The following is an 11,820-nucleotide window of genomic DNA, read 5'->3' as shown; positions in this document are numbered from 1 at the left end:
GGGGGGGGGGGGGGGGCCCACGCTGTTTTTTTATTTCAACTTTCACATTTAATTACATACTAATTTCCATCCACCAAATAGAATAGAACTTGATCCAAATTCCAAAAAGGAAAACTTCGGATTGATACGTATTCCGAATAACGAATGTCGAATGGATACGAATTTCAGAAAATGAAAAAAAAAATTCTAAAACTAAACAAAACTTTCAGCCATGCACATGTCTAGTGTTTTCTATATCCTGAATATATCCTGAGATATTGCAGAAAAGCAGATATAATTTTCATTTTATAAATGAGAGTCCCAAATTGAAGCTAAAAAACTTCAAATGTTTAAGAACATTTGAAATGACACAATTATTTTTTATCGTTAATAACTTTGGGTTGTCAGCAAATAGATTTACTTTATATTCATTGCTAGCAACCTTAACTTAATAGGTTGTGAGTGTTAATGTGCAAGTGAGTGAACACATCTGCCTTCTTCCCATTAAACAGTTTTAGGGTATGTTGAGAGGCAGCTAATTATAAGTATGTTAAAACAATAGAACCCCCCCCCCTACTAAATGGGGGTCTCAGGAGGCTGGGTCTCAGGAGGCTGTGTTTTTATTTTTTTAAACTTTTTTTTGTATTTGTATTTTTAATTTTAGTTTATTTAACTTTATTATTTTTATTTTTTTTTGCATTTTTACTTTTTATTTATTTAACTTTTTAAAAACTTTTTAAACATGTTTTCATTTTAGTTTTTTTAACAATTTTTAAAACTTTTTAGATTTTTCTGTATTTTTCATTTTAGTTTATTTAACTTTATTTAAAACATTTTTTTTTTACTTTATTGCTGGGAGCAACAGCCAGCCTGCTATTGGATATTTCAGATTGCAATAGCCAATAACAGGCTGGCTATTGCACCCACCCACTGCCTGCTGTCAATCAGCAGAGGAGGGACCTGAAGGAGAAATTTCTCCATCAGGTCCTCTTCTGCTGATTGACAGCAGGCAGTGGGTGGGTGCAATAGCCAGCCTGTTATTGGCTATTGCAATTGAAAAGAGCCAATAACAGGCTGGCTATTGCTGCCAGCTGCTGGAATGGGGACGATCGTGTGGCTGTCAGCAGGAGCAGAAGGGTGAGTAGACGGCACAGGAGGACGGAAACTCACAGATTGTCAGCGATTTCTTCTTACAGTCTGTAATTGGCTGTCTGTCCCCTCTGACACAGATCGCTGCAGCTGATTACAGCCTGTAAGGAGAAATTGCTGACAGGCTCAGTCTGAGTCTGCAGCAGGGAGAGTTATCTGCGGGGGCGGTCCTAACATTTCTCCGTCCCCCCCAACAGCGCCCTTCGGGGGTGACAGGAGTCCCTAATGCTGCTGTGCGCAGGCAGCATTAGGAGCCCTATCACATTCAAGCGTGCATCGCAGCCGCCGAACAACTCATTTCATCATGAGATGTTTGGCGACTGCGATGCACACTTGGATGTGACAGGGCTCGTAATGCTGTCTGCACACAGCAGCGTTAAGGTCCCCTGTCACCTCAGAACTGGCTGTCCTGCTAGATTAGGCAGTCGAGGCTGCCAATTCTGTGCAGCCCGGCTTGCCTGACTGTTGTGGGGCGGAAAATGCCGCCCAAGGCAAACGCCTTGTTTGCCTCACAGCAGATACGCCCCTATGTATAGGCTCAGAACAGGCTTTTGATGGCATAATCTAGGGCAAAGAAAGATAAAGGTAGTTTTGTTTATTTTTATTTGCATGGTGAACTAGATGTATTAATTTTGTCAAGGATTGCTTTTAAAGTATACACTCTATGTGGTCCTTGTGTGCTGAGGAATTAGTTTACAGAATTTGCCAAGATAAGAGTGAGTATATTAAGGACTATATAAGCAAAGTGATAAGATGGTAGGAGTCAGGGGATTGTTCAGTTTTTGATTACTGCTTTGGAGTCATGTAACAAGTCAGAAAAGGTGGTTTCTATGTTAAATGTGATTATACAAAGCACTTAAAGTGTATCTAAAAACAATACTTTTGTACAAGTTTGATTAGTGTAGATAATGGCTTGAACCCCTGTCAGGTTTTATTTTTTTTCCCATTCGGGATATTTCCCTTTACTTTTTGTCCGTGAGACACAACATAAAGTAAAATCAAAGCTCTCAAAAGTGACAGAAAATCACCACTATGCTTTGCATTGCAAATCATAGCAAATACTCTGAGAAACAATTCAGGTTCAGTTCTGCTTTATGTGAAGGCTGATAGGAATGTATTGTAGTCGGAACATGAGCAAGAAATATGATGGGAAAATATCAGCTTTGTGAGACTGTAGCAAATAGGGATAAGGCGGATCTGTTTTGGAGTGGTTCACAAAGTAGAGTCCTTTGAACCTTTGAAGCAAAGTAGAAAAGTGGCAAATATCATTGAATTTTATTTTGCCTCATAAATAATGGGTTTAGCGGTTCATTTGGGGAGGGATGTAATACATTGTATAGACCCCCTATTTGCCCCCTGTCTGTGCCCACAGAATTCTTGTTTTTATACACTGGAGAATAAAAAAGGGATGGCCCATTAGGAACCTTTTCTCTAATTTTGCTGGTGCCTGGAATTGCTATTTAAGGAAAACCGGATGCCTTATTATGAACAAACACATTATCTCATCTCTGAAAATGATGAATCTTTAAGTGGAAGGGAAGAAACAAATTGTAATAGCCAACAGAAACAAAACTGCATTTACCTTCATAGCTTTGAGCGTGTTACTTGTACCTTCCAATTCATCCTTGCTTCTGTTCATTAATCTCTGTAGCTTAACTAAAAATAACTGCTGGGCTCTAACAAATAAAAAAAACAGTTTTTAATGGAAAAGTATGAGAGAGATTATATATTTTGGTTTATATTTGACATATAAATGACACTAATATGACACTAATAAAATGTAACCAAATGCTTGTCCAAAGTTTAAAGTGTACTTCCACTTTTGCAGTCAAATTTGAGAAAACTCCACTCTCTTTGCTATGTGTTCCCATTCACACAAGATACCTAAAATTATTTTTTTAAACTATATTTCTCACCTTTTAAATGCTTAGGTGGTGGAGGTCAGTGATGTAAGAGGAGGCGGGGCCCGGGGACGGAAGAGGAGGCGGGGCCCGGCGACCACGGAGGCGGACATCGCTGACAGGTAAGAGGTGTCCAGCCCATCTGAGACCCTGCAGAGCCCACTATAGAGAGTCTATGGTGGGCTCTGCAGGGTCACTCTCAGGTGGTCTGTTTGGTATATCAGGTGGGCTCTGCAAGTGACATAACTAGCAATCACGGGGGCCCCATACAAAATTTTGCTACGGGGCCCTGTGATTTCTAGTTACGCCCCTGTAGGATGCATATAGTACACATGTTGGAGGTAAGCATTTATATATGTTAGCTTATCAGCATCTGACTGACATTACAAAATGTAATTGAATGTAAAACAATACAGCTCACTTTTTTGTTGAAAAGTACCTGGGGATCCTGCTTGTTACAACACTTCCTGCTGACAATACTAAGCCACTGCCTCTGAATTAACAGCAGCGTAGTCACCCTACTTTACATGCTCCTTCAGTTAGCCATTTGGCTGTGTATTAGCCCAATGACCAACTTAAGAAGCTTGCACAGAAGGCTGCTAATTCTGCTGCTAATTGAGAGGCAGTGGTTTAGCGTTGTCAGTTCTCCAGGTAAGAAACTTTGCAACAGACAGTCATGCAAGTCCTGGGCACTCCTTAGAGCCTTCAAACCTCAACTGATCAGGTGCAGCAGTGACCATACAATGTATTGTTATAGCTGGCGTGCAAACTAGAATGCTAGGCATTCAAACTGGGTCATGGAATCCTTTGCAACTGTTTCACAGAAACATGATTTGCTTAAGAAAAATGTATACAGTGAGACATGATGCCACACATCTTGACAGATTTACTGTTTACATACCGTTTAACCAATAGGAAATAATTTGTTTATAATATTCCTAATAATTGATTTACTGTATAATATATACACAATTCTGGCCTGCTTTATACTTTGTGCTGAATGTTATATATTCCAGAGTATACAGTGTTCTGCACATTATGAACCTCATAGTGCCTAGCTATATACTCTATAATCACTTAACAATCTATATACAGCATGTCATTTGACTTACACATATTTCTATTGCTTTTATGATGCAACTGTTTACCCACACACCTGCTGTAGCTTGGAATTGTTCCAATGTCCATGTTTCGTACAGTAAATGGATCAACTCTAGCACAAAGCCACTCATACCTTCCCTGGTGCATAGTGTCAAGAACATGTACAATATCATCACAGTTTACAGAAAGTGAACAGCTGTCTAGATGACTGGAAATGTTTAAATTTAAACGAATAAAAAAGGAGTCTCCAGATCGAACTTTCCCTTCTTCTAGATCCTTAGTTAGCTTGCTGTATCCTGCAACACAAAGTGCAAGAGAATGAACAGCAATAAGTCATTTTACAGTGTGTAATTCATAGGTACTCATCTTTTTTTTATCATGTGAACTAAACTCAGAATTAAGAAATTACTAAGTTATTGGCTATACAAATACATATATATTTTTAATATTTTTGGACAGTAGTAAGGAGCACAACATTCCATGTTGGAAATAGTGGAAAGAATTTAAAACTATATAGTAGTGGTAAATGTAAACATTGTTGTCTTACCTTCATTATTTAGTTTATATTGAACAATAACCAATCCTTTACATCTTTGTATAGCCCAGTGAGCTTCTTCTTTGGTACATCTCTCCATGGGTACACATTGTTTTTTTCCTTTGATGCATCCATCTAACTGTGAAAATAAGTCTGAGACTTTAATTACCATCATAATATCTTCTACAATGCACCAATGCTAATTGTACCATCAATCAAAAACACCACTTTCAGAAAGCAAGGGTAACAGGTGTACTAAAATCAGTTTTCAATACACCTGTACATAACACCTGGGCTAGGAAAATAATTATTAGACAAATCAATAGCAATGTATTAGCATATATAAAGTCATACACTTACCAATAAAAGTTGATGTCCCACTTTCAGACCTGCTTTTTCTGCTCCTGAATCAGGTTTAACAGAACCAAGAAAAATGCCTCTTTCATTTCCTCCGACTAATGAGATTTCCATCATAAGATTGTCTCCATCCAATGTGACATGCTGTACAGAATGATTGCTGCTCCTGGGTGGTCCTATAGATGTTACAGATGGGCGAAAGGGTCTGCAAAAAATGTTTTTGGAATTTAACAACAAGGACTATAATGTGTAATAAAAGACTTAGCACAGTTGTCCTTGATGTTCTCGGTACTTGGTGCTTCAAATGTACTTTGGTACAATGGTGCTTCAAATGTACACAGCAACACAGCACCATAAGTTCATATGCCTTGCATTGGCTATAGGCCTGTAGGAGCCACAAATGTTATTTTGTTGCTTTTTCCATCCTTTTACACATCATAGTATAAAGTGGTTGAAATGTGCATATTATTTTAATGCAAATGAAAAGTTAAAACCTACATCTGCCTAAGATCAGGTAAACCTAGGTACCTGCTATTTGCTCTATGTTAGTCAGAAAAACCTTGTCTCTGCATATCTGTAATTTTTGTTTCACTTTATTCTTACCATCTCAACTTTAGGACTTGGACCTACTCCTGGAGCTTAGTCATATACAACAAACTTTCCCCTGTCCAATAAGATCTTTCCAATGGGACACAGATATTTTGTAACTGGATTGGGTTGGTTAGAGGGTAGAGCTTAGCTCCAAGAGACAGAACCAAGCCATAATGTTGAGGCCTTAGTAGCAAAGTAAAATTTGGAAGGTTGTTGTGGCTAATAAAAATAATAGCGCCCTCTTGTGGTGCCTCTATACTAATATGGTTGTCAGGCTTTCATTAACCTAACTGTCAAATCCAAACTCATTTGGACAGTATATTTTGCCACTGCTGGTTCTCTTACAGAATATTTTTTTAACATTAATAATATCATTAAAATATTATTTGAGTGGTTATTCACTTTGCTATGTTCATTTAAAAATACTGATATTATACCTCACATTGTGTATACTTCTCAAAAAGACACCACTGTTTTTAAACAGATAATATATAAAGTGAAATTCTGGGCTCAGAGTCTGGGAGAAGAGAGCTCTTGAGGTGCAGTGTAAATCTCCGACATCTGTGTCCCAGCAGAGCCTCAGTCAGGGGAGGTGGATCAGTAGAAAATAAATATTGTTTGCTTGCACACAGTATTTGTGTGAGCAGACCCAGAGACAGCTGGATTGAAGTGAGAAGTAAAATTGATCCTATTTTGCTGCATCACAAGCCTACATAAGGTGAAGTCAATTAGAGCCAGAGGGTGTTATGTTATAATGAAGGCCAGACATTTTATTGAGGCTGCGAATAAACAAGTAACCTCTCTGATATCATAGTGTACTGGTGGATGTTTATAATGTATTGCATTGACCCCTGGAAAACAGAAGTTCAAGGCTGTTGAGTACATAAGAAGCAGAAACAGTTTTGATATATAACACCTGATGTTTCTCCAAATTGTACATAATTTTGTTTATCTTTCAACTGTCCCTCATTCAGAGGGAATTTCTCTTCTTACGGAACCAAATTCCTCTGTCTCTATTTCCTCCTTAGTTGTTCCTTTTCATGTTCTAAAGCATAGACCTCTACAAAAAATTTACTATTCAACTACTGGAAATCTTATACTCCACTAAGCCTTTCATCTAGCCTTCTAAACTTTCACAATGATTCACAATGATTGCATATTTTATTTTGAAAAGCCAGTACAAATTTTAAAAAAAATTAGTAGTGAAAAAAGCACTTGAATGTTTAGCCAATCATTGTTTGTTATTTATGGTGAGCATAATATTGATAAATGGACCCCATAGTGTATGTGTGTGCTGTTAGGAGAGGTTGTTGGGTGATGTTAAAAAAGGATCATAGACTAACAGCATGTAATCTCAGTGCAAGCTATAGAAATAGCAAAAATACTTTTTGGTCTAGGCCTATACTCTGGAGAGAGAGAGAGTCACAATTATATGTCATAAATCTTTATATACTTTGAGTGTAGGCACTAGTTCACCAAAAAGTCATGAAAGATGAGCAACCAGAATCAGGGGCGTCCCGAGGCTGGGTGACACCCGGAGCGGTGTCCGAGTGTCACCCCGCCAAGACGTCACCGCGCGTGTGCGCGATGACGTCATCGCGCACGAGCGGCAGTATTCTGACACCTGCCGGCGGCCATCTTGGTGATGGACGCCAGCAGAGAGAGGAGGAGATAGCCACCCGGCCGGATAAGGTATGCCGCCGGGTCCCCTCCTCTCTCCTGATACTGTTGAGCGTTCGGTCCATGACCGAGCGCCCAACTTTTCAGAGGGGGTGACACCAAAATGACTAAGTCATTTTGGTGTCACCCCTCCAATGGTGTCACCCGGGTGCGGGCCGCACCCCCCTTGTGAACCACTGAACCAGATGAATAAGGGGCATGGATGACCTTTGGAGAAAATCACTTCTGAAACCAAATCTATAGCTATACTTATGTGAATGAGCTATTAAAAAGGTGGAAAATGGACACATATAAAATATATAAATGTCATATATGTATAGAAAACACAGTGGGAAGCTGCTCTTCAGTCACTATAAAAGATGCCAAGGCACCCTTTACAGCTAGAAAAAAACGAGGTTTAGCCTTGACCTGAAAGCACAGATCTTTTCCAACTTGCAGAACAACAATCTAAGCACCAAAAATGTCAGCATCACTTGCTGCCACACTCAAACATACCGTAAATGTAACAGAGCTTACAATACAGTAGCTTACTTCCAAGAGGCAAAAAGTTATTTTACTTTCTGATAAGAGCATTCAGAGATTCAACATAAAGAATTTTGATGAACAAAAAGAAAAAAGGTTCAAAAATATTTACAAAAAATAATATTACAAAATAAATTAGCGACAATAAAATAAAACAGGATTAAAACTGAAAATTACTTGGTAAAGTTCACCTGGTCTTTGGCTCTGTGCAGACAAATTCGCTTGCAGTTTTGTCCATTCTAATATACTGTTTTAGAGTCACCGACTCTCATAAATGACTCTTAGCATTGCTTCACAGTTCTGATGGTAAAGGAGAGCTACAGAACTGCAAATACAGTAATCTTTTCTGATCCCTGAAGAGGGCGTTTACGGAAATAACACAACCAATCAAAGGGTTTGAGTGGTGTATTGAAGGAATGCTGAAGTGTTTTAATTATGCTAAAGCAGACACTTCCTTAATGCGAAAAATTCTAACTTTATCCATATTTACAGATGACAATTCACAATCTGACAACCAACAGATTATTGAACAGAATAAAATATGATATACAGTAAATTGTATTATTATTGTATACAGTAAATACATGACATGACATGACTGGCATTTTCTGTGCTTTTCTGTTTGTATCTCTGCGGCACATTTGTCTCAAAAAATGTCACTGTAAAAGTCACTGTAAAAGTACCGTATATACTCGAGTATAAGCCGAGATTTTCAGCCCATTTTTTTGGGTGAAAAGTGCCCCCCTCGGCTTATACTCGAGTCAGCGCCAGCGCGTCTTCTTACTTACCTCGCCGAGCGTCGCGTCACTGCTGCTCCGGTGTGCGGTGCTCCGAGCGGGGTCATCTGGCAGTCTCCGGGTCCTAATTTAGGTGGCCGGAGACTGCCAGATGACCCCGCTCGGAGCACCGCACACCGGAGCAGCAGCGACGCTCAGCGAGGTAAGTAAGAAGAAAAAAAAACCCCCCGCAGCGGCCAGTCAGGCAGGGGAGCAGGGATGAGTCAGCGGCGCGCTGATCAGGCGAGAGGAGCTCCAGGTGGGGTTGTAATTTAGCGGGCAGGCACCTCTGAGCCAGCTAAATTAGGACCCCACCTGGAGCTCCTCCCACTGGACCAGCGCGCCGCTGACTCGTCCCTGCTCTCTCCGTGATGTGATGATCGATCACCGGCACACGGACACAGTGAGTGAGGGCAGATTTGGGGGGGAGATTTATTAAGCAATTATGTATTGTCTGCACTGTATTAGCAGTATATACTCTATATAGAGTATATACTGCTAATACAGTGCAGACAATACATTTACAATTATACTAACATGAATGTATTAAATGATCTGTATGTAGCCCTGTACTATGGATCATTTAACCCATTCATGTTAGCAGAGGATCATTGTAAATGTATTGTTGCAGGCACTCTATATGTACATGTACTATATACTACATATAGAGTGCACTGAACAATACAATTACAATTATCCTCTGCTAATATGAATGGGTTAAATGATCCGTAGTACATAATATGTAGCCCTGTACCCCCTTTTCCACTTACAGAGCTAGGTTATTTTTCTTTTAAATAAATATTAATGTAATTTTATTGGTATCTATCTACCAGTAGCTGCCTCATTTCCCACCCTCGGCTTATATTCGGGTCAATACTTTTTCCCAGTTTTTTTTGGTCAAATTAGGTACCTCGGCTTATATTCGGGACGGCTTATACTCGAGTATATACGGTAACGCCAGCCACAATGTCATTGGAGTAAATTTACTATGACATGTAGGCTTAAAAACTCACTTCATCCTTACAACATACAATGACTGTTCTTTGTTGATTTTTTTTGTGGGTGCTTAGAGTTTGCCTAGATGTATTCTGGACCTACCTGTGCCCCCTAACCTTAGTTTCCTTCCTGTTTTTTTCATAGATTCAGTCTTGCTTGCTTTTGAAATAGATGATTCTAAATGAAGTGCAACTACAAACCATCATTACGCTGCATGTGGACATGCGGGAACATTATTCCTGCTGAAAGATCTTGCCATACACAAGCACACTTAGTTCACCTGAGCTTGCTTGTCAGTACAGGCAGGAGGGGCAACACATCTGCAGTGGGATTATATTGGGGAAAATATCTAACACCACTTACTGTTATTTCCATTGGTTGGCCATGATAAGGCTGTTGTTCGATCAACCCAAAAATAATTTCCTGATGTACAGTATATGGGTATCATAAGAGTTTACTGAAGCAAATTAGGACCCAAGACCCTACAGAAGTGATATACTTATTGTGAACAAGTTAAACATGTTTGGTTAGGAAGGAATTACTAGACTTTAGCACCCAACAGACAATCACCTAGTAATCTGGCGTGATTATTTGTGCCAACATTGATCGACACACACAAACAGATAGCCACATACCTGACCATTTAGTTTAACATGATTGTCCTTCAGAAAATCCATACAGCATGTCCCCTATAACTGGACAGATTTGCTGTGACAGTAGGCATACTTTGGCTTGACAAACTGCTGAGGCTGTATAAACAGCATGTTCCCGAGATTGTGGTGTATAAATAATATAATTTACAGTGGGAATTCATAAAGCGAGTATAATATAGTTACCTTTCCAGAGACAGCTTTCGAAACATAGAATGAACTTGCTCAAGGTCATAGCTGTCCAGACTTTCTGACTGGTGTGAAGAAGAAGAGGAATGAATAGATGGAGGTCCATATGAGTATCGGTCATGAAACTCATCTGCAAAGACAAAATAAATTGTATTAGTACATTTAGGTTTTAAAAGTGAGAGAGTGGATCAGCATTTACAGAATGGCTGTAAATGTATTTTGTTAAATGGACCCACTCGTAGGGATGATGGGGAAATACAATGATAATATTCCACTGCCACTAAAAATCCTGTTTTTAAAGGGAAAGCATGGATTTCTTAGTAAGCTTGGTTATAGGTATCCTCATTGATTTAATTATTATTTACCTAAGTAGCTTTTATTTGTACTCCCTATATTAAACTAGTGAGGTTGTTGATGGCAACAACATGGTAGCATAAGAATCGCTAACCTCAACTCACCAGCTCCAGCAGCTCACTTGCTGCCGTTCGTCCCTATTCTAATGGGGCCGAACAGCAGTGAGTGAATAGCCGAATGCCGCCAAGCAACATTCGGCTCGGCTATTCTGCTCGGTACCTCTGTGGTACCGAGCAGAATAGAAAATCAAGGAGAATAGTTTAAAAAGTTAAAAAATAATTTTAAAAATGTAAATAAATTGAAAAATTAAAATATAAAGATTTTTTTACAAAGAAAAAACATAATCATTAAAAAAAATCCAATTTGGCAGAGCTACCAGTGACAGCTAGCTCCACCCAACTGCTTCCTATTGGCTGGCACCTACTAGAGTCTTCTAGCAGGTCCCTCCAATGAATAACAACTGGGCGAAGCCACCCGTTACGTCACGGCCGACTCCGCCCAGTTGTGATTGTTTAATGACAGTTCAGCGTCCCCAGGTCATTTGGGAACACTGATCTGTCATTACAACTGGGTGGAGCCAGCCGTGACATCACAGCTGTCATTTGCAGGGTGAAAGGCCGGCCTTTGCCTGGCCATTCGCCCTGCTTCGGCTGACACTTCGGCTTGGTCGAGCCCAAGCAAATGCCTTTGGCTCGGCTGCCTTCAGGTGCTTTACGTGCTATAGTGAATAACCCATACAGCAGCCCTTCAGTTCGACTGAACCGAGGGGCTCCCGCAACCGAAGCTAGCTAAAGGATCAGCCGAAGCTAAGACTGGATTCTTCGGCAGCTTTGTGACCCCATCATGATACCAGGTCAGAACATCTACTTGTCAAGGTGGATTGTGTTAGACAATATCTAATTTTCCGCTATTTTCATTATTCTTTGCTGATGGTCAGGAAAGAGTTGCCACCAGTCATAGTCTATTGGGTTTCAGCAGAATGTAGGCATTTGACTGTCGGATGAGAAAGGTATTCTCCAAGTGTGATATCATTTTTTTGT

At 39.7% G+C, this 11,820-nt stretch overlaps 1 protein-coding gene across 1 annotated transcript in view; it reads right to left on the bottom strand.

The window, feature by feature from the left end:
• Nucleotides 1-11,820, bottom strand: part of CARD11 (caspase recruitment domain family member 11) — a 60,556-nt gene that overhangs the window by 21,977 nt on the left and 26,759 nt on the right. Inside the window, exons 13-17 of the mRNA XM_018566790.1 lie at nt 10,424-10,556; nt 5,026-5,227; nt 4,678-4,804; nt 4,186-4,426; nt 2,711-2,804 (exon numbers count right to left, since the gene is read on the bottom strand). Of these exons, the coding sequence (XP_018422292.1) occupies nt 2,711-2,804; nt 4,186-4,426; nt 4,678-4,804; nt 5,026-5,227; nt 10,424-10,556 (797 nt within the window). The remainder of the gene's footprint in view (nt 1-2,710; nt 2,805-4,185; nt 4,427-4,677; nt 4,805-5,025; nt 5,228-10,423; nt 10,557-11,820) is intronic.

This window comes from Nanorana parkeri, unplaced genomic scaffold (genome assembly GCF_000935625.1).
Source record: "Nanorana parkeri isolate BGI_ZX_2015 unplaced genomic scaffold, ASM93562v1 scaffold975, whole genome shotgun sequence".
Lineage (NCBI taxonomy): Eukaryota > Metazoa > Chordata > Amphibia > Anura > Dicroglossidae > Nanorana > Nanorana parkeri.
The sequence above is the reverse complement of the archived record's forward strand: the minus strand, read 5'-3'. Positions and strand labels throughout refer to the sequence as shown.